Below are 21809 nucleotides of genomic sequence, written 5' to 3'. Positions count from 1 at the left end.
AGATGACATCATCATGAGTGCCTGCTCTATTAATAGTTTAATAGGGGCTGTTTTCTGTTTCATCACAGCGAATGAAAACCTTATGTCATGTATATTAGTGCGATTTTGTGAACGGCACATGCAGAGCAGGAGCAGTTAACAAACACATAAACTGTCATTAATATGATTATCATATCAGCAAATACCATCCAGCCTCACATATAAAAGATATGGCCTCTGAAACACTGACTGTGTCAAAGCAGTCTATAATTTATTAATTCTACAGCATAATACAAAAACTATTTACAGCGTGTAAAAACAAAATTGTGAAGAGTGAACCTCAGGGATTCGCTTAAGACTTCAGTTTCACAACTAGCATAGCGTGAACATTTATATGGCCTTTTATTATGTCGGCACTGGCAATCAACGTAACGTTTGTGGGGGAAAATTATGTCTGAAGTCTGGTGAAAATGTTGCCAAGCTATAATTTAGTCTCTTTCTTGCTTGAAAAATGAAAAAAAGGCAAGGACGTAGGCTTAAATTCTGCTGAAACTACAGCCTATCAATGCTATCACATTTTCCTTGATTACAAAGGGGAGCTGCACAGCAATTACTAGGCATGGAAGAAAGCAGTTCAATACTGTGTGACACATAAAGGTCAAATCTGTTTTCTCCCGACCACTGGGCCATCTGGAGCATTTCCTTCATTCGGGGATTGGATGCAAAATCCTACAACCGAGGAGCTTCTCAAGTACGCCGTCCCGTTCAGCTCATCTTTTTTTCTTGCTGTGCTTCACAATTTTCTTTCGTTTGAGGATCATTTCATACAGTTTTTCCAAACCCGGCTGCAACCCTTGCCCGTCGACCGCACTGCATCCTTGCACATGGTGCAGGGTGGAGGCACTCAGTTCATGTACAGCCAAAACCTTCTCCACGTCAGTAACAGGCAGCGCGACTGGAAGGTCCTGTTTGTTAGCCAAAACCAACACTGGCACTCCTTGGTTCTCTGACGTGCGTGTGATCTTGTGCAGCTCCACCTTAGCCTCCTCCATGCGCTCCACCTCCGTGGAGTCCACTACAAAGACCATGCCGTCTGTGCGCCGTGTGTAGGACTTCCACAAAGGCCGAAGCTTCTCCTGACCACCCACATCCCACACCTGGAAGGTAATGGCACGGCCATTTCCAACAGGAACTTTAATCTTCTCAGTGTTAAATCCCTTCGTTGGGATAGTTTCAACAAATTCCTTCAGTTTCAGTCTGTAGAGAAGCGAGGTTTTGCCCGCGGAGTCCAAACCAATTACCACAACGTGGAGGGACTGGAAGTTAGGCAGGAACGGTGTATTGGGGGCAATCTCTGTCAACTGGTTTCCCATGGCAACTTGGGTTTTCGCGCCCTCTTGTAAGGAGAAGTAGATTTGTCTAAGTGTTTGGCATTTGCACCTACTTCAAAGGTACTACAGGCAGACAGGGGTGCTGTAAGATCGGAGGCACCGTGTGGAACCTAATTAAAGAGAAGACAAAAGCTGATTACCATCACAGATATGGAAGTTATTTACAACTTTACCAGATTTGCCTTACAGCAAAAGCAGACAAAAGTATTCAGTGTTATATGATAAAAGATTTTCTTTAATTAAATTAGCAAAAAGGCTTTGTTGTCGTATTAACTGTAACTCTCTGAAAGGCTCGAATTAAAATAAACCAAAAGAAAATACAAATAATATATTTGTAAGTAAAGACAGTCTGTAATTGGGAGCCTAGAGGTTGCTCTATATGCTTATTCGCAGCACCAAATCCTCTTAACAGTCTAAACAGAAATAGATTTCTAAAAAGAAAGACCATTTTATCTGTGTTATATTTATTTTACCTGTTTAGGAGACTGATAGGCAACCTACATTAGATGTCGTCTCATCACAAAACTGAGCGAAGCAGATTTCAACATTTTTTTACGCATAGTTTAGTGGAAATGTTGGGTCAACGTTTAAGTAACGTTATCACAACTGTCAAAACTATGAAATCCGGTAACGCTCAGAGCATTTAAAGCTGAAATAGTAAAAATCATACTTGGAACAACTTGGAAAAGCACGAAAAAGATCACAGACTGCAAGTTAAAACCAAAAACAGCGTTGTCGAGTAAATTCAGCAGATACTTGAGAACGAAACCCGCAGTGTGGCATGAACGAAAACCCCGCTTGTAAAACGATGCATTTAACATTTAACGTTACATTACTTACCTAAAAGGTGTTTATCTTGCAATGCGCATCGTTTCCAAGTCTCACTTTAAAAACTTAGACGACCGGTTATCCAAACGACCCAAACCAATGATCATTTTTCCAGAGTCCCGGTTCCCTCTGATACCAGTGACCTCAGAGATGAAAGTGGAGCTGAGCGCACAAGATCCAGAACAACAATCCCCGCATGTGACGTCAGATGAGCCCCTCGCTACTCCCTCTAGCGTTGGATTGTTCGGCTTCCGTACCGCTCCGCACCGGCGAGATATCCAATGTCAAGTCGTGTTGTTTCCTGCCCGAACAGCACCTCTCTGTGGCGAGCCGGGGGCATCGAAACCAGCAAGTCGGGGGATCTTGTTTTGTCTGTGCGTGCCGAGTGCGAAAAAAGTTTGGCCTTTTCATGTAGTTTTGCGGTGACGTTTTAAACCGCGTTTTGGTAACCGACGAAGTTCGTCACAATGCGCTAAAAATGCTAATGCTATTTGCATCAGAAAGTGCATCTATCAAAGTCAAAAATCACGTGTTTATAGATTTAGACATCACGCAAATATAAGCTGAACGCCATCAAAGCGGAGACTTTGTAACTTTTTGTCTGTGCCCGTAGAGCGCGAAAAAGCATTGCTGTTTTAAATGTTTATTATTATAAAGTAATATAATTACATATCAGTTGCGGAGATGTTTAACGTTTCAGTAGTTCGTCGTAATGCGCTAATGCTGTATGCATCAAAATAAGTCAAAAAGCACTTTTTTAAGATTTACACGAATACACTTTACAAGAGTTCTGTGCATTTTATAGCCAACTAACTACAGTCAGATAATTCGACACAGTAAAAAGCTGCAAACTAAATTCAAGTTACAAGATGTTCCAGTTTTTTAAAACAACTGCTAATTTTAGGAATGTTTTAATGAATGTTTGTCATTTAAAATACTAATAATAAACAATGAAATTACGTAACATGCGCCGCAGTCGGGCTGTGTTACGTCAGCACGTAGCGAGTTGCCTGGAAACCAGCAAAGCCGTCCAAGAAGGACGCAGAGTTCGGCGTGGATCTGCAAAACATCAGAACTTGGTAAATTCTGTCCACTGCTCTGCAAATGAGCTTTTCTTGGCATATACTTACATTGTTAAGTGTAGTTTGTCACAAAATAGGACTAACTGTCGCATGCCTTTACTTTCTCTGTTACATACATCAGGCTTGCATTAGATGAATGGCACAAGACAGGACTAATAAATGTTACGCTACAATTCTAAAACGTCGGCGTTACGTTATGAATGCTTTGTATATCTTATTGCATACAGGCTACTGCCTGCGTCGATTCTGACTTGAAGTGTCAACATTTATGAGCAGCTAAGAAATCAGTTCAGTGTTTATTTCTTTATGAGTGTCACGACAAAGGAAACATCTCAGCATCTGGGTTTGAATTTCATTAATCAGGAAATGGTCTCGGGTTACTTCACATTGACTTGGTCTCTCTTACAGGCCAGCGGGTGGTGTAACATGTCAGCCATGCACTGGGAGGCCCGTCGCCGTCAGCAGGTGCTGGACCGCAGATTATCCGCTAGAGTTATGCAGGTGCCCGTGTTAGAAAACCTAACTGTGTACACATTCAATTTATAATAGAGTTCATATATATAGCATTGATTTTTATTGCTTTTTTTTTAGACGGGCAACCAAGATAAAAAGAAAGAAGAGTCTACGGCACCTATGACACCCTATGAACCTGCAGGGTCCAGCGAGGACCTTCTAGGTACAGCTGCTTCAAATAACAGCCCAATGCATTTCATTGAGAACACAGTCTCACCACTTTAGAGGTGACTACATTTGAATGATTAAGTTAACAACAAAATATGTAATCTTAACATTATTTATGTTCTTTAGAGGCTGACAAGCAATGCATTTGCAAGTGTCATGCCAAGATGAACAAAAGATACACAGTGAGTACATCACTGCATAATTGTTTAGAGAGATTACAGTAGCTAAATGTCAACGTTTAACCAGTTTATTCAACAAGTGCAGCGGTAAGCATTACCTATTTATATATTTAACTTTACTATTTTGACTATATGGTAACATATAATATCACAGTGAATAATTAAAGGGCTTATAATGTGGAGACAATTCAGAAAAAGCAGCATCTACATGTGTGCTTCGTTTGCTCTAGTCTCTGCAGTATTCCCAGCAATGGTGAAGATGAAGGCCAGACTACTGGATAGCACCAACTCCAATACCAATACGTATCAATATCATCGAAATGTCAACATCACTGAAAACCAGACTGTTGTTGGGTTTAATATAATCCTAATAAAAACAGAAGCGATGGCCTAACAGTTCTGGTTGGATTTGCTCAATAACAAAACAAATAAAACGCAGGTCATTTAATGTGTAATTTCGTGTTGTGCAAACTTTAAAACACATTTATATCATGTAAACACTGATTAACAAATCAACATACAAGAAAAGTGGTCTACGTTAATAGCGCAAATGAATAGTTCCGGTGATATTTACATTGTATCATATGTTACTATCGTTATTTTTAAATGAACTAGTAAACTATGACATAAAAGCAGCCTGTTCTGATTTTTATAACAGTATTCGTGGCCATACATCGGCAAAGGTTTTGTCTCAAAGCAGAGGGGAATGATGAGGAGTAGTTGAATTTACTCCACAGTCAATATACTCATAGGCATCTGTGGACATCTGCTCTGAATGGGACAGGTAGGAGACTTTGATAGTCAGTCTGTGGAGAACACAATACATTTCACTTGAAATAATTGAAATATATGAGCATCAATTATTACTGAAGGATAATTTGACAATCAAAACTGGAGCAACATTTTCAGCTTTGCCATCACAGGTATAAAAACAAATAGGAGTGGCTTTAAACTAAAACCAACTTGAACAGTAGTTTATATATTTTTCAGTGAGTGGTTACTGTTTTATGTCACACTTTATAACCTATAAAAATGTATATGTAGACCAAAGTGCGCAAGGTTCACATGACTGAGAGATGGGGAAACATATTGCTTGGTTAAACCGCAGTGATCATTTTAGGGTCATGACCTGACAAATTTGGTTTGTGAGGATTTTTACGAAAACCTCATTATTTCAGATTAGACAGCTACTTTAAACAAAACCTGATCTCTAGAGAACATTCCATGGTACGCAAATACAGTAACACACGCTTCTGAAATTCACAGAGGCTGTTTTAACCCATTAAAATAAAACATTTCTAGGTTTTTGAGGCCCCCTGGTGGTCAGCCCCAGCTTGATAACACAGACGAGCACAAGCTATTACATGTCAGTAATGATTACAACATGTGTCACGCCAACATTGCTGCATATTTATTTAGACCAACTGCAGTGACTAAATGTAGCTTGTTTATCCTGTTCTGTACCTATAATATTCCACTAAGCTTCAACAAATCTAGTGACTAGATATCAACCATTTAAATATTTAACTTCACATGGAATGTAGATTGTTTAGCTATTATATATATATATATATATATATATATATATATATATATATATATATATATATATATATATATATATATATATAATAAGTGTTCATAGATTCAGTCAAATAACATGTTAACAGATTTCTTAAAATAGAGCTGCATACTTGAATAAGATAAGGTTGAATACTTACTGCAAATGCAAGAATAAAGTGTGAATCGGAAAGGAACGTGACTTGCAGTAATTACTGTGAAAGGAACAGAAATTAAAAAAAGGTTTTTAGTGTATTTGAGAGTGTACATGTTGTCATATCCAATGGGAGTGTAATGGAAAACAGTACATAATGGTTAAAAGACCGTATTGATAAGACATAAATATTGATTGAAGTATGACTTACTTAAGGCCAGGGTCATCAATGACAATGTCAGCTATAAATTTAATCTGAAAGATGCAAGACATCTTTTTTAGATTTGTTTTGATTGTCAGGATTAGAACAATTCTAGACTCTAGACTTCAGTTGCATTCTGTAATGCATCTGAGAAAACTGTTTTTATATTATGTCAAGTTTTACCGTTTTCTGTGATCGAGGAGGAAGTATGGTGACATTGGGTAGCTTGTTGTTGCCTACCACCGTCTCGAAGATGAATGATTGTACACCAAGATTATCAGCTGTGATACTGACAAAGTTCTGGTTGGTAAGGTTCATTTCGTGCTGATGAATGGATAAATATAGAAAGAGGATTACAAGTTTTAAACAAGTACACCGCAATTCATCAGGCAAATCTTAGTGTGTCCTTTAGACTCGCTTACCGTGATCACCATTTTAACGCTATCTGGAGTGAAATAGACCATAGATGACTTTAGTTCTACAGATGACATATCCATACTCCGTGGGAAGAGGAAAAACAGGATCAGGGAGCAGATCAAAAGGCAAAGCCCCACTGATATAAACACATACAGTTTCCTGAAGCACATAAAACCACGTTGTACATCACTTTGAAAAAACTGACATTACAAAGCACATTTCATCGCTGAAACTAAAAATTGCAGAAGTATAGTCTACTTGTCATAGTGATACTGACGTGTGGTGAGGTTTCAGCCTTTGGTCGCTGCAAGGAATAACTGCCACAAGTTGGTTTTCCTGACCTGAGGATGTTAAGATGGGCAGAATAAGGGTAAGTGTGTTTAAAAGCCAAAACTATTTTTTTTTCCCGCAACAAATAACAAGAAAATGAGTAAATAAATACTCTTTTTATTTATTTTTTTTTATTTACAGAATCACTGAAACCTGCCTCTCGGGATGCGTCCTGTGCCCTGACAGGTAGGACATGGCTCTGTCTGTCCTTCTCCATTGATGCTGCCATAGTCCAGCCATTTGGAAAGCCTCCGCTTCTCTCCATTTTTATCCTTGGACATAATGTTGTTTTTCCAGGAAACGAAGGGTCCGAACTAAAGACTTCTACAATAAACAGTAAGAGAGCTTCGCTAAGGTTCATCTGTTGTAGGTGCGTAGCTGCAAAGAAAGTCTTTCACTTAAAAGTTAGGGTGAAAACGATTGCATTGTTCTAGTTATACATTACAGTAATTAACCACACCATCTCTACAACATCCACTGTAGGTCATATTGTAAAACGGCCCCAAATGAACAATAAAGCTCCACAACAATAAAACTCCAAAGATCTTCATGAATCATTTAGAATTAATTTCAGACCTTAAATGCCACAGTATCGCTGACATTATTGCAAACCTTTGTAATATTTATATTTTTACTCATTTTAATGTTTATGTAGGTCACAACGGTCTCGATTTACATACGTTTATAATTGAAGTGGCATTAAAAAGCGCAGAGCAATAGTTCATCCAAACTGCAAACAATATGATAGTTAATATGATAGTTAAAGATGTTCGTACGGCAAATACCACGAAGTGTTAAAAAATTATTTAGTTAGCCAAGTTTTTTTCTCTAAAGCTGCAAAAAACGAAAGCAGTTGAAGCGAGCTGCTTACCTTGACAGCATTCGCAATGATTCAAGATGACTCCGAAGCGCGACTAGGCAGGAAACACTTATACGTTTTAAAACGTACATAATTTTAAGAGAGATATAAACTCGCGCTCAAAATCACAATGTCGGACCAGTGTGGCTGTTTTAAATCTCAAAAGGTTGAGCGAATCAATGTCACTTTCCTTAACCAGCGTCATGACCATAACATAACTAATCGCGTTTGTCAAATCTCCACAAAGCATTTTCCCACCTACCGTGGATTCATCGAAACATTCTTCTCCGATATCTCGATTTACTCTTTCCCGAAGACACCAGACGCAACTTTCCTTCAAGACTCGTGTGTATAAATTTTTTTAGGATACGCAGCTACTTCCCTCATGGACTCTTCAGCTGTTCGGTGTCGCCATCTGCCGCTCATAATAGACGCTGTCTGTTTAAGAACGGTCTTCAGAGACTACAGCATTTCCGCATTTCCAAATGCGTTGTGTGAAAAAAGAATGATTTAGTTAAAATGCTAACTAAAAAAAGTGAATTTTATTTATTTTAAAAAATGAAAATCCTAAAGGATTCCTCTATTACGTCTTCTTTCAGTACAACGTACAGAGTGTTCGGTTACAGAATCCAGTAAGCTTGGAATCAAATATAGAATAATATTCTCTTTTTTTGGCTATCACTTTACAATCGTCAGAAATAGCAAAATCATATCGTGGTTGGGAAATCTGTGCTCAGTTCCTGTCTCACAGGAGGAAGCAGACTGAAGGAGTACCGATTTTAACCTTTAGAACATTCCATTGTTTCAGCAGGTCAGATGCGTGTACATTAACCAAAGTTTTGCTGATTGTGACGATTTTTACAATAACAAGACGATTTGTGCTGAGGCAATACAAATAACTCCCACACACAGAAATGATAACGGAATGTCTTTTATTCACCGTGTTGGACACAAAAAGCCATGTTGATAAGCCTTCGTTTCATAGTAATACATTGCACATGAAGATGACAAAGATGTCCGAAATTGGTGCCTAGCAAACTCTTGACCAATCAATCGTTGGTTGTGTTAAGCATGACTAAAACACACATTGCACATTCCTAAAAGTTTGGCAGCCCAACACCTTAGTGTGACATGAATTAGTGTGATTTAAAATAAGATATACAAATATAGAGGTCACTATGACAAATAACAAAATCAGTACAGGCTTTTCTATTTATGTCTTTCCTCTGAGAGGCAAAAGTGCTCAAACAAACCAAAATCCTCTGGGCATTGTCTCAAATGTATCGTCTTATCTAATCAAGCAGTACAAAAGATACCTGAAGCCTAGCTAACAACAGTCTATATGTGTTAGTAGGACACACACACTGAATAAAGAAAGAATTAAGACTGCCTAATAAACCTTATGTTTTTTCCCCCATTCATAATGTCCTATATAAACATGAAACTAAAATTTTACAATCAAGTAATTGCATCATTGCAGCTATGGTCAGTTATAGCGATACAGTTCTCTTTTTCAAGAGTCCAAACTATTTCTCTAACAAAACAACATCAGAGATAATTTCATCATCACCCTACTCCTGTTCTGACAGAATGCTGCAACACGATGAAATCATTTACAATTCTTACACTTTATTGAGGTTGCTCGGTGCTTCCTAATGTCTTGAGATGTGCCATTCGCTGTCGGTCAACTGCACCAGCTCGTTGACCACATCAAGTAAATTGTAGTGATGCTTCCTCAGCAACCTTTGATTGAGCGGCTGGTTGCTGAAACCCATCTCCTGCAGTACAGCCATCATGGAGGCATCCTCACAGGCTGGGTCAACAGCAGGCCGCTGAAAGACAGCCAAACCAAAGTTAGTATGTTAAAGGTCACTCGCGTGCCAAGTCGAGGATTAACAGATAACAAAGCGTAGAGGTGCGGAAAATCAAGACTGGAGTACACAGCTACCATAATTCAGTATCTAAAACACAACATAAATATTAAAATGATTTCCGAAGGATCATGTGACACTGAAAACTGGAAAAAAATGCTGCTGAAAATACACGGGTATAAATATTTAACAATATGTTGCTCATTTATTTTTGATAAAATAAAGCCTTGGTGAGCATAAACGTATTTCCGAAACATCTTGTCAACCCCAATCCTCTGAACGGTACTGTAATAGAAAGAAAGTCATGTGCTGGCTGTTTATGCTCTTGACTAGTGTGTCGTGCACTGAGAAGAAAAAAAAAAAGACTCACCTGTGCAGGTGTGCTCTGGCCTGTAAAGAGTGCTTTATAAGCAGAGGCAGCCACAGAGAGCGCTCCCTTCACCAGCCCCTCTGTCAGACCACCGTGACGTGCCCTGCAGAAGAAGAAAAACAGGAACATAAGATCATGTCATAACAGAAGCGTGCCAAAAACAGAACGACTAGAGACATTCATGAAACCGCCACGAAGCAAAATTCAAAAGTAACAACTAAACGAACAAGCATAGCTCGACCTGACTGTGCTAAATAGGGTATTTTAATATGTGTGTGTGTGTGTGTATTTACACTTTTTTTTTTTAATCTTTAAAAAGGGTGTTACATACTATCACAGCAAACAAAACAGCTGTTGTCAACCACAGGAAACATTGTAAGCAGGGCTACTTCCTCCTCTGCTGCATTTAAGCTTGCAGCTTTAAAAAAAAAAAAATTACTTTTAATTCGATATTTATATTAAATATATGCATCCTAAAGTCAATATTATAATGGGATACCTATAATGCACGTAAGCAGACAATAGCTCAATGATGAACACTGTGTTGTTATACCTGAGATCCTGGGAGCTGCAGATCTCAAAGGCACTAACAGGGGCCTCTAAATGAACTGATCTGCAACCTAAGGCAAAGAACAGATATGCAATTCTGTCACTTTTTTTTTTTTTTTTTAAATGGCTCAAAGCTGCATAACAACTAGTTTAGCTAAAAAACAATTAGTTCAAATGTCAAATAGTCTTACTGAATATTTGAATAAAACAAGGTAGAGAAATAAAGAAATATATGCCTTTTATTATAGTATTAAATATTTAATGCTTAATATTTTTTACATCTCTTTGAATATATATATATATATTCAAAGAGATATATAATATATAATATATAAAAACTGTATTTATTGCTTTTTCTTTGTGAATTCTTTATACCTCCTCCAACAAAATTTACCTTGACACTGCTTCCAAAGCAACTACTACTACTACTAATAATAATAATTAGAATGTATTTTTATCTATTTAGTTATTTCATAATCATTTTCAGCCAGAATTATAACATGTATGATGCCAACTCTTGTGAAACTTTAACCTTAACTTAACCTAAAGTTTATTTATACTTCTTTTTGTCCTCACAGAACTGACACTGAGTCATGCAGACATGGAAACTCACCACTTGAGTCATCGTCAGGTTGACATGCGGTGTTGTCTTCAGAGGCCCCTGGTCCTGACTCAAGGTCGTGAGATCTCACTGATCTGCAAAAGAAACACGAAGCGATTAAAACAAATGAAAGTTGGTGCATAATAACACATTGCATTCACTCTAGTTTATAAATTAGTTTAAAAAGAATTTGTGGATTCATTCTAAACATCTCTGAATATTTTTTAACCTGTGGGTTCGAAGAGATGGGGGAGGCGAAAGAGCTATGGGTGGAGGTACCATCTCTGGAATTAGAGGAGGAGTGTTTAATATCTGAGAGGTACAGAGCATCCGGTTCAGGCTGTTTTGAAGCACTGGAACAGGTATGGGCTCCTCATTTTCTCCTTCGGCCGTACTCTGGATTTGCGTTGCCTCTGGCTCGTTGGCAAGAGGAACTGCAGACTGGGACATTGCTGAGCTATACATCGATTCTCCCAGGGGCCTGGAAGTATCGAAGCAGTCAGGCAGGATGACAATGTAGTCCTCTGATGAGGCAGAGGACACCTGGCTGCTCACCTCATCCCACTCTCCCGCTTCTTCCTCTTTTTCTTTATCATTTTCACGTTCCTTAGGTTCCACTTCCTCTTCATTCTCGTCCTGTGCAGCTGGGTCGGTATAGAGGTTTTCATTTGAGCCAATTAATGCTTCTGAAAAGACTGAAAATAGCCAAGAGTAAATTGAAAGAAGGAAGAGCTCGAGCAGAAAAGCCATGTTTACTATTAGCGAGCCAGAGCGGAAGGACACACTGCTTTCGTGGTAACTTTTGTACTTTCAGTATGTCTAAGTGACAGCGGCATTAATAACAGAGGACGAACATGCAAACCTGGCATGATGGGTTCCTCTGTTATAACAGGCTTGGGCACAGGGAGTGGAGCCTCAGGCCTATTTATGATTGCCAAATGTCTGTCGTTCTTCACAAGTAATGATCTCTCTTGATAGCGAGCAGCATCATAAACTGTAAAATAATTAGAAGCCAAATTAGCAAAATAATAGCAGCATCTAAAATATCTATTTGATACATAAACAAAGGGTTCTACGAGAACTATCACAACAGACCGTCATGTCTCCTCATGTTGGGCCGGGTTCTGCGCTGAGGTTTACGCTCGGGCTCCTCCTCAAGAGTGAGAGAGCGAATCACAGTCTCGCACACAAACTGGGTCCCACTGATGTCTTCATCTCCTTCCTCATTGCCAGGAACATCCAGAAGTTCATTCTGTCTCTGAGGCGGCAATGCTAATAGGAAACAAGTCACATCAGTGTCAATAACCTGTCCATGTTTCAGTCACAAAGGCTTTGATTCATCAACAGATCATTTAGAATCTGGTTGTAAATATTTAAAAACCTATTTAAAGGTAATTTGTCCTTCTGGTACGTTGTTTGTGCTACTCTTTGAAGTTTTAGTAAAAAGTGAGTGAGAAAAAAAAAAAAAGTTTAGTATTATGTATACACTTTAAGGTTAATTTTGAAATTAAGATTGGGTTGGGGTCAAGGAATTAATACTTTAAATTGACCGACAGAAGACACTCATTTATATTGCAAATAAATACTGTTCCTTATATAAATCAAAATTTGTATGAAATCTGGCAGCTTTTTGACCTTGCATAAGGGTAAACTATCCTATTAGGCAGCACAAATATTCTCACAATTGATAAGAATTTTTTCTTGACCAACAAATTAGCATTTTAGAAAGATTTCTGAAGCATCATGTGACAATTCAGCTTCGCATTGAATAAATTAGATTTTAAAATGTATTAAAATAGAAAAATTATATTATTTCGCAATATTACAGTTTTTATCGAGTAAATGCAGACATCATGGGCTTCTTTCAAAAACATTCACATCTCACTGACCCCAAACCTTTAAACAGTTTAGAATACTAATTTCTTTTTAAAAGTTTTGTGCAGCTTTATATGACCTATCCTGATATTTAGACATTCAGATCTCATCTCTATTGGGGTTGTTATTCAAAATGCACATAAGATGCTCTAACCTTGACTTTTTTTTCTGCCTGAATGTCCAGCCTCAACTTTGCTTAGCCCCGTACCATGCTTTCCAAACAAGGGTCCTTGATGAGGAAGTGGAGATACACAGGGGGTCATATCTGGGAAAATTACACAATTACTCTAAATAAATGAGGCCAGAATAATTATGTACATGACGTCAAGGAACAGACCCTGAGGAAATATTACATAATTGTGACCGGAATGAGGCCTTACCAGCTGGACTGTTGGCAGGAACTTTCTCTAATTCTTGCACAATGTTTATATCCAGCAACTCAAAGGACAACAGATCCTGGGGGGAAGAAAAAAAAGACTTTGGACATTAGTTAAGCACACATCATTGAACACAAGGTGGCATCTTTGTGTCCAACAACGCACTACCTGTGCCGTCAATAAGTCCACTGAGGGGATGTAGTATTCTCTCCGGGAGCTGGTGGAGGTTTCACAATCTCTGGTGCCTGACCAGAATATGCCATTTTTCCTCATTAGACAAAGATCTGCCCTCTATAAGAAAAGATATTACAGCATTTGATCTCAGTTGACATGACTTTTAAAATGGCGATACTTGAAAACATTTAAATACTGTAGTTTAAAGTTAACTCACCAGTGATTTGCTGCAGTGGGTGGATTTCTGCTCAGCATTTGGCACCACCACAATGCTACACCACACTCTAGGCCCGAACTGCACCCCGCAGTGCGCCAGGCGCCAGTGAGATGTGTAGGTGCCCTCCAGCAGGGGCGCAACAAACGCCACACTCACCACGCCGACCTGACCCGGCTGCAGAAAGGGCACTGCGACTTCTTTTTGCTCCCGTGATCCCAGGGTCAGGTTGCCCCACATAAATTTCAACTACAAAAAACACAATACACATGCAAACAAAGTCCACAACGTGTGTGGAGACACGTTCTTTTCAAGCTAGGATGAGTTTCAAAAAGTACCTTGGTATCTGAAGTCCAGTTGATGTTGCCAGTGTTCCTCATCTTCCAGTACTTGATGAACTTGGTGCCTGGCTCCAGACAAGTGCCATCTGGTAGATTCTCATCCAGAAACAAGGCAGTCATTGTGGGCACCAAGGTGGAGCAGGAGACCTTGGGACCCCTGGTTTGAGTGCACAGAGGATCGTCAGAACAGCTTTGTTTCAGCGTCTGTCTTTTTCTTGAAGCTCATATCAAAAAAAGTACAAAAAGGACGTAATACATAAAGGCAGCGGGTGCATTTTGAGGTAGTTCCATCCACTTGCCAGCGATAACTCAACTATAACAGACAATGTGATAATCTTGATAATGATTGTTCTGGGCTGGGTAGGGAGGTCAAACCCAGCCCTGACCCCTCTCAGTGTGGCCCTTACTCTGGACTGGATGTTTGAGGGTCTGGGCACAGGGCCGGAGCTGGGGCTGGTCCTGGGCCTAGAGATGTGCCGGGAGCGGGGGCAAGGCCCGAGCTGCTGGTCCCATTGGAGGCTCCACTCCACAGCAGACCTCTCTTCTCCAGCCTCAGCTTCTTCTTGATCTCCTTCACCTCGGCCTTCAGCTGCCTCCGCTCAGCTTTTAGCCGCTGTCTCTCCGCTTTTCGCACCGTCCTGTCACCCCGTCTCAGAAACCTGAGAAGGAGCCAAAATAATCAAATTCAATTAGCAAGCATATCTCTTAACACCATTCAGGCTAAGTGGAAGATATCAGGGCTGGAATAATTTCTTAATTCTGAAGATCCAAATTGATCAAATTGAGGAACTGACTCTTCTTTGATAGCCTTTTTTCAGATTAGATGAACATGTTCTTCCAAAAGAACAGTGAGGAATTAATTCTAGAATTGATCCCAGAAACTCAAAAATTTCTGATTTGAACAGCCCTAAAATATACATAACATTGTACTGAACACAAGTGTTTATTTTGGCTTGCCTGGGTTCCGGAGTAACTCCACGTTCAGGGACAGACAAAGGAGTCCTTGTTCTTTTTAGGTTGTGGCTGGGATCGTGTTTATGACTACATGGCTCACATAGGATACAAGATGGACAAACACTGCACACAGAGGGAAAAAAAGGTTTCATATTGATTTTTACATCCTGTAATTCAGTTTCATTACTTCAAATATTGCCCGCTTATTAAATATCTATGAAGAGTCATTTGTAAGACATGTTTTAGGACGTTCTCACCTGCACTGATATCCTCCTCCAGTGGCTGGTCCTTTGCAACTACTGCAATTTGGAGTTGAGCTAGAGGCCCTTAGCGTGGTGGAGCCTGTAGCTTTCTGAGTGCCAGAAGTGCTTGGTTCCTCTGCTGGTGGATCCGAGGGTCTGTGTGTGCAACACTGACCAGAAAACTCACTACACATCCTGTCCACCACCTCCCTTACCACTTGATCTTTAAACTGCAAAGACCATTGAGAAAAGGTTTGTAACAGTTTGGACCAGATTCCACATTAAGTAATGTGTTTATTGTGATGCGTCTTAAAAATAAAAAAGCAAAAGAATTATCAGTTTGACTTTTGTAAGATACAGTACCCTGTCCATGTAGGATTTAAACCATGTTGGTACTGCCTCCTCCTCAGTTTTCATCCCTTTGTTTTCTTTGGCCACAGCCTGTTTAAGAAAAACAACAGAAACAGGTTTTCTCAGAGTGAAATGATCTCAGCCTGCAATAAGGACAGTTCATTATTACAATTACTACAGCATATTAATAAACAAGTTATGCACAAACTAATTAACAACTACTATAAAGACGACGTATAGTAAGTTAAATTACAAGACTGCAAACTGCTTACAGAGTCCCGCTCGGGGGTCACCTGGGTCTCCTTGTCTGCCATCTTGACCCTTGCTCGATACGGTGGAGCCGGTCTAGGATCTATCTTTAGTTCTGCCTTCACTGCACCACCCTCTGCCTGACCCTTCATCTTATAGACATTCATGTGTAGCTGGTTGGCCTGTTTAAATGCACTCTAAAAACAAACAAACAAAATAAATAAACCATTACAATTAAAAATAAATATATATATATATATATATATATATATATATATATATATATATATATATATATATATATATATTATTATTATTGTAATTATAATGATAACAGCATAATAATAATAATTAATAATAACATTCACTTTTGGTTTGTGTATCACACAAAAGACAGAAAAATAAAATACAAATCGGTGATCTTACCTTTAAAGCTTCTGTATATTCATCTGTAAAATAATAACATAATATAAAAATAATATTTATTATTCACTATGATTTCAATATTTTAACACCAGAGATAACATATTTGGAGACTGAATTTGTTACATACCTTGACTGTTTATGCACACCTGTAAATATAAGAAGGATTATAATCAGTAGAAGTACTTTTGTAATATATATATATATATATATATATATATATATATATATATATATATATATATATATATATATATATATATACACACAATACACATGATATTTCATTTTTTTTGTTTATAACAATAACTACTTTGCCGACTGCTGTCAAACTTTTTCTTAAAAATGCAATCCAGGTTAAATTATGAAATCACAGATATTCAAAATGATATAAACTCAAAATCATTATTATTTACCTCCTCGTTTTCCTCGTCAAAATATTTCACTTGAAAATGGCTCAAACCGAATGTAGTTTTAATCTGGAAGTTACAAAAAGGCATTAAATAAGGTAACAATGCAAACAAACACCATCACAAACTGCAGACTTTGTTAAAGACATCGAAGAGTTACAAGCAGATTAGAAAGAAAAGCGATATTCTCCAACGTTTCCCTTTATTTACAATATGTCATAATTTATGGCCGAACAGAAAGGTCAAGTGCAAATGACAGATATTGTTGCATTTCATAGCACTAAGATTTTTATAAATGACCCAGCTGTGATATATGTTAAGACATATCTGCTACGTAATAGAATTAAATGTCTTGCCTGAAGATTAAACGTTTTATACCCCCCGGTTAAGGTTTGTTTATGTAGGCCTCAGCTACGGCCTTCCAGGACCAAGAAATGTAAACGTCCCCACAGAAACGCCACCCAGCAAGGCTTAATGACTCCTTACCCAGGCCTCCACAGTCTCCCACTGTGCTTTGTTCGTGTCCAAGACTGGAAATTTCTTCACGTTGCCCCTAAAGTTCACTTTGACAGTGACGGGGAGGTTCATGGCTGTTAGCCAGAGTCAACTAATGCGTTTGATGCGGGGATGTGACGCTCTAAAAGCCCGTGGTGGTGGCAACACTGTCAGACTTGTCTTTTGCGTTCTTGTTTACATCGCTAGGTTCGTACACGCCCCCAACACACGTCAGAGGAAGTGTCTCAGATTCACTCACTAACAAAATATATGGATTGTGCCATGGCAAAATATTTGAATTGAAAATACTTTAAGGCTCGTACAAGTATTTAATTCGCCTTTATAAGTGCTTATTTTTAGATTCCATCAAAAATATATTAAGGAGAAAAAATATGACGCACGCATGTAAACTACGTCTTTCGAAGTCGTCCAGAACGTAGATGTATACGTAGCTAGATGCCGTTTTGGCACGGAAGCTATGTGATTACAGCGATATGTCGGTGTGTACGCGCTATCGTATTGATTTGGTTTTGTCATGAATTGCGGGTGATTCTGCACGTTCCAGATTAAAACAAATTCAAACTGAAGGAAGAGTAAATATTTCCACACGACAGGGCAGATGTGACGGCTATGTATTCCCATCTATGGTCTCCGGGCGCTTACGTCATCTAGATGCGCGCAAGTGCCTTGTGGCTGACAGCAGTTAGTGAGCCACACGGTTAGTTAATGCTTTTAGGACAATCCCTTATTTTTCTCATTTATTGAATTAATACGATGTCTTCGCTTCTCAAGGTGGACAATGAAATCAAAACAAAGGTAAACGTCTCGCCGCTCCCCTCATTTAAATAGCGAGCGCTCAGATGAATTGTTTGTAAATGTTAGCTTGCGGCTAGCCGGCTTGCGCGTGAGCCGCCTCGTGAGCGTGTTAGCTAACTTTTACGAGCACATATGCGCGTGGAATCAGTTTTATATTAAAACGAAAAGGGCCGTTTTTAATAAAGGATGCGAGGGTCGTGCATATAAAATCTTTAGAGTGAAGCCAGAGCTCCCATGTGCGCGTTAACCGCGAGTGTGTGGATGAAGCGTGTTTTTAGCACAGCAGCATGCCGCTGCGGGACAAGTACGTAGTGCTTTCAGAACGCTTTTGATATCATTAAGCTAATATTATATTTAAGTCATTTATAATGTTGGCAAGTGAATACGATGAAGTTCGCCAGTCTAACGAGTCAAGGGAGAGCGGGAAACGGCTCGATTACTGGATAACCTTTCATGCTGTAAACACGGCGTCTTAAAATAGAAGGGCCGCCGGTTGAGCTTTTCTGAAAGTGATTGACTTTCAAAGACACCACATTATAAATTGTGGCCACAAAATCATTTTGTGTATTGCATGTCTTGAGGTTTATATTTATATATTAATAATTCTTGTCTTGCCAGGTTGATGCTTTCAGGGAACGAATTACAGCAGAGGTGAACTACTGCACTTAACCAGATTTTATATAAAGTTATGTGAATGTTTCGTGACTATTGGACGGCTTATTGTTTAATTATTCAAATTTAGGCTGAAGACTTGGTTGCAAACTTTTTCCCGAAGAAATTGTTAGAGCTTGACCAGTTTTTGAAGGTAAGTTTAATCATGAAAAACTATGCGTTCTTGACAACTTAACTTACTACTTGAGACACGTGAGCTTGTGTGATAGCTTTTTGATCACTTTTCTTTTTTTTTTTAAGGATCCCACAATTAATATCCGTGAGCTGAAAGAAATTCATTCAGAGATCAATCTGACCGTGCCAGATCCAATTCTTCTTACAGACATCCACGATGGACTTGAGGGAGTAAGAAGCTAATTTTATGTTCTTCCTTCATTTTTAATTCAAAAGCAGCACAAGCTGAAAGAGTGACGTGAAGTCTATGGATAGGATAGGTTTCTGGTACTCTGCAAATAAATTGTCTGACGTGAATCAAAAAGATCAGCAAGTAACCTTGTAATATTTTTTTCAATAGCAAAATGCTAAAAAGAGGAAACTCGAAGATGGTGCAGGAGATGACAAAGGTGAGTTTTCCTGCCTAATAAAAACGCCATTTTGATTTTGGCGAGGGATTTTTAAATCCATATTAAGTTGCATTTTGTGAACTCAATCACGAGTTGACAAGGCTAAATACAGATATAAACGCAGTTTAAAACATTTTGACTTTGTTTACTCTCAAGCGCTTTCGTATCTAATTGAAAATGTATTCAATGAAATCTTAATGTCTCATCTTTCTGTAGTTGGCGGGACCAAGGTCTTTGTCATGCCTGGAGGAATGATGAAAAGCAATGGCAAGCTGGTAGAGCTGATTGAAAAAGTAAAGCCTGAAATCAGAACTCTAATAGAAAAATGCAACACGGTAAGGCCATGTAATCATTACGGCAGATGTGTCCTCACTTTTTAACGGTGTTGTGGATAAGTGTCACTTCCTTTTGTTTTCTAGGTCAAGATGTGGGTTCAGTTGTTAATCCCAAGGATAGAAGATGGCAACAATTTTGGCGTCTCAATTCAGGTAAGTTGCCACATTTTAGTTTTTCGTTTGCTACACTGAACGTCTTATGATGAATGAATGAGCTGCATTTGTTGTAGGCCGATATAAAAGAGCAAGCAGTGATTCCTCACGATTAGCTGTAAATGTTTTGTGTAGAACTGATTTAGTTGGAGCCGTGATTCTGTTTATCTTCACCATAACAGGAGGAGACGGTGGCTGAACTCAGAACAGTGGAAGGGGAAGCAGCTTCTTACTTAGATCAGATATCCAGGTATGACACATCAGTGTTAGTCAAATTAAAGGAAGAGTTCACCCAGAAATGAGACCACATATTACTCACCCCGAAGCCGTTCTAGGTGTACGAGTTTCTTCTTTTAGACGAACAGAGGGTTTTAAAAAAAATTTATCCTGGTTCTTCCAAGCTTGATAATGCTTGTGGAAAGCAGCCATTATATTGTAGCTCCAAAAATTGCATATATCCGCAAGTACTGAGATATAAAACTAACCTCTACATCTTCAGAGGGTTATCACGTGTCCTCTGAGGCAGATCAATGGGTTTTTGTAACAAATAATTTTGTTTAAAAATTATAACGTAAATAACTGACTGATTGACTCAATGACTCTTTGTCTGACTCAGCATATGAGGTACATTGCGTCATACGTCGTGTCAGAAGGTACATAGGTTAGTTTTATGTCGTAATATTTGCGTTTATATCTGATTTTGTTGGAGCTTCGAAATAATGGCCGCTATCCACGAGCATTGGCAAGCTTGGAAGAGCCAGAGTCCTTTTTGAAGAAAAAAAATTGTATATGACTAGGATGACTTCAGTGTGAATAAAATGTGCTGTAATTTACATTTTTGTGTCAACTATTAGAAGTTATATACTTTGGTTTTCCTTAATTTTTTTCTTTTCTTTTTTTTAAACTCCTAATACACTTTTACAGGTACTACATCACAAGGGCAAAGCTGGTTTCCAAAATAGCAAAATACCCTCATGTTGTAAGTCATAGCTAAAGTTAACGCATACCATTTAAGATGAGGGATTCAGCAGTTATTGTATGTATCATATATATATATATATATATTGACTGTTATAGGAGGATTATCGTCGTACGGTGACAGAGATTGATGAGAAAGAATACATCAGCCTCAAGATCATAGTGTCAGAACTGAGAAATCAATATGTAAGTGCTGCTATATTGTAATAATGCACATTTATGAGAGTCATTGTTTTAATTTACAGAAAGAAGTCTGTTTGTATGTGCCGTCTGGGAATTGTTGCGATTTAGTAAAATGCAGTTGTCTTGCAGGTAACGTTACATGACATGATCCTGAAGAACATCGAGAAGATCAAGAGGCCGAGGAGCAGCAATACCGATGCTCTGTACTAAGATCTCCCTCCCTCCTTCATTCTTGGCCCGTTGTTCCACCATTTGGAGCTAGCTTTAGCCTTCAGGTGGTTTTAGAGCAGTCCTGTCACCCATTATTCCCAGGCCAAGAGACGGACCGCTCAATCAGGCCTGATAGAACATGCCACTTAAGATAGAAGTGTTAAATATGGTCACTATTTTAAACCCTTTAAAATGAGCCCTTTTTGATTTCTTTGTTTCTTAGCGGACAGTATAAATGTATAAAGGCAGAGCCTGAACATGCGTCCAGAGGAAACTGTCTCAGATTTGTTTTTTCTTTATTTAATTAAAGAAACGTTTCAACAGTGGACTTCATTTTTTTTTTTTTTTTTTTAATCTTTTGCAAAGCCAAATTCCATGTAGTTCTCCATTTTCAAGTGTTTCTGAGCCTCCTTAGGGGTTAAGTGGATACGGACCTACCCGTGATGGTCGGTTTCTCCGGTCGAGAAGCTCTTATTGATGCTGTATTTCACTAAAACAGGTTACGTTGTTCAACTGAAATGTACATGTAGGCTGAAGTGGAAGCGAGGCAGTTACTGTGCGAGATTTTATTTGGAGTGTGTGCTGACAGTTATTATATGATGGAATGTTATATTTTCATCCGAAATAACTGATACATCAAATTCTGGAAGCTTTTTATGGTTTCTTTTTGTCCAGTTTTAAGAGTGATACATTTTGCTGAATAAACTATTGTTTTTACAATACATTTAAGGCACGTCATTA

General features: G+C 38.6%; 4 protein-coding genes across 9 annotated transcripts; 1 reads left to right on the top strand and 3 right to left on the bottom strand.

Annotated features, from left to right (window-relative positions):
- Positions 1–229: 229 nt before the first annotated feature.
- On the bottom strand, positions 230–2362 carry arl4d (ADP-ribosylation factor-like 4D). The gene is made up of 2 exons (XM_043254303.1): positions 2211–2362; positions 230–1480 (listed from the first exon to the last, which is right to left on the bottom strand). Exon 2 carries the CDS (start codon positions 1350–1352, stop codon positions 750–752), a length of 603 nt encoding a protein of 200 aa, XP_043110238.1. The 5' UTR covers positions 1353–1480; positions 2211–2362; the 3' UTR covers positions 230–749.
- Positions 2363–4580: 2218 nt separating this feature from the next.
- On the bottom strand, positions 4581–8142 carry tmem106a (transmembrane protein 106A). Of its 2 annotated transcripts, XM_043254302.1 has the most exons (9): positions 7925–8142; positions 7675–7717; positions 6961–7127; positions 6751–6814; positions 6479–6632; positions 6240–6380; positions 6066–6109; positions 5862–5915; positions 4581–4946 (listed from the first exon to the last, which is right to left on the bottom strand). In XM_043254302.1, exons 3-9 carry the CDS (start codon positions 7082–7084, stop codon positions 4832–4834), a joined length of 696 nt encoding a protein of 231 aa, XP_043110237.1. In that variant the 5' UTR covers positions 7085–7127; positions 7675–7717; positions 7925–8142; the 3' UTR covers positions 4581–4831. The 2 variants fall into 2 exon arrangements, with proteins under 2 accessions (XP_043110237.1, XP_043110236.1); XM_043254301.1 differs by lacking the exon at positions 7675–7717 and having other exon boundaries at positions 7925–8129.
- Positions 8143–8577: 435 nt separating this feature from the next.
- nbr1a (NBR1 autophagy cargo receptor a) lies at positions 8578–17372 on the bottom strand. 5 transcript variants are annotated; one of them, XM_043254296.1, is made up of 21 exons: positions 17150–17371; positions 16670–16732; positions 16384–16402; positions 16257–16279; positions 15854–16027; positions 15594–15671; positions 15246–15460; positions 14992–15111; positions 14442–14693; positions 14032–14191; positions 13697–13942; positions 13474–13596; positions 13309–13384; positions 13083–13193; positions 12149–12325; positions 11916–12047; positions 11283–11748; positions 11066–11148; positions 10457–10523; positions 9904–10006; positions 8578–9494 (listed from the first exon to the last, which is right to left on the bottom strand). In XM_043254296.1, the coding sequence occupies exons 1-21, from the start codon at positions 17249–17251 to the stop codon at positions 9315–9317; spliced, it is 2970 nt and encodes a 989-aa protein (XP_043110231.1). In that variant the 5' UTR covers positions 17252–17371; the 3' UTR covers positions 8578–9314. The 5 variants fall into 5 exon arrangements, 4 of the variants coding, with proteins under 4 accessions (XP_043110231.1, XP_043110232.1, XP_043110234.1 ...); XM_043254297.1 differs by having other exon boundaries at positions 13083–13157; XM_043254299.1 differs by lacking the exon at positions 11916–12047 and having other exon boundaries at positions 17150–17372.
- A 384-nt stretch (positions 17373–17756) lies between these two features.
- psme3 (proteasome activator subunit 3) lies at positions 17757–21790 on the top strand. The gene is made up of 11 exons (XM_043254010.1): positions 17757–17974; positions 18593–18625; positions 18717–18779; positions 18887–18991; positions 19161–19209; positions 19426–19544; positions 19629–19697; positions 19880–19947; positions 20622–20676; positions 20775–20861; positions 20988–21790. Exons 1-11 carry the CDS (start codon positions 17933–17935, stop codon positions 21066–21068), a joined length of 771 nt encoding a protein of 256 aa, XP_043109945.1. The 5' UTR covers positions 17757–17932; the 3' UTR covers positions 21069–21790.
- The last annotated feature ends 19 nt before the right edge of the window (positions 21791–21809 follow it).

The sequence above is a fragment of the Puntigrus tetrazona genome, chromosome 12, assembly GCF_018831695.1.
Source record: "Puntigrus tetrazona isolate hp1 chromosome 12, ASM1883169v1, whole genome shotgun sequence".
In the NCBI taxonomy this organism is placed as follows: Eukaryota; Metazoa; Chordata; class Actinopteri; order Cypriniformes; family Cyprinidae; genus Puntigrus; species Puntigrus tetrazona.
Note: the sequence above shows the minus strand (reverse complement) of the source record. Positions and strands in the feature narration are given on the sequence as shown.

What these genes read in the sequence shown, in the direction of transcription:
- arl4d (XM_043254303.1), bottom strand. Translation starts at nt 1,352, where the DNA reads ATGGGAAACCAGTTGACAGAGATTGCCCCCAATACACCGTTCCTGCCT.
- tmem106a (XM_043254302.1), bottom strand. Translation starts at nt 7,084, where the DNA reads ATGTCCAAGGATAAAAATGGAGAGAAGCGGAGGCTTTCCAAATGGCTG. An exon ending in ATTGATGACCCTGGCCTTAA is followed by an intron (nt 5,916 to 6,065) that starts GTAAGTCATACT and finishes TTCCTTTCACAG; the next exon opens with TAATTACTGCAAGTCACGTT. An exon ending in ACTTTATTCTTGCATTTGCA is followed by an intron (nt 4,947 to 5,861) that starts GTAAGTATTCAA and finishes TGTTCTCCACAG; the next exon opens with ACTGACTATCAAAGTCTCCT.
- nbr1a (XM_043254296.1), bottom strand. Translation starts at nt 17,251, where the DNA reads ATGAACCTCCCCGTCACTGTCAAAGTGAACTTTAGGGGCAACGTGAAG. An exon ending in GGAGTTACTCCGGAACCCAG is followed by an intron (nt 14,694 to 14,991) that starts GCAAGCCAAAAT and finishes GCTCCTTCTCAG; the next exon opens with GTTTCTGAGACGGGGTGACA. An exon ending in CAACATGAGGAGACATGACG is followed by an intron (nt 12,048 to 12,148) that starts GTCTGTTGTGAT and finishes ATTATTTTACAG; the next exon opens with TTTATGATGCTGCTCGCTAT.
- psme3 (XM_043254010.1), top strand. Translation starts at nt 17,933, where the DNA reads ATGTCTTCGCTTCTCAAGGTGGACAATGAAATCAAAACAAAG. An exon ending in TGGTGCAGGAGATGACAAAG is followed by an intron (nt 19,210 to 19,425) that starts GTGAGTTTTCCT and finishes ATCTTTCTGTAG; the next exon opens with TTGGCGGGACCAAGGTCTTT. An exon ending in TAGCAAAATACCCTCATGTT is followed by an intron (nt 20,677 to 20,774) that starts GTAAGTCATAGC and finishes TGACTGTTATAG; the next exon opens with GAGGATTATCGTCGTACGGT.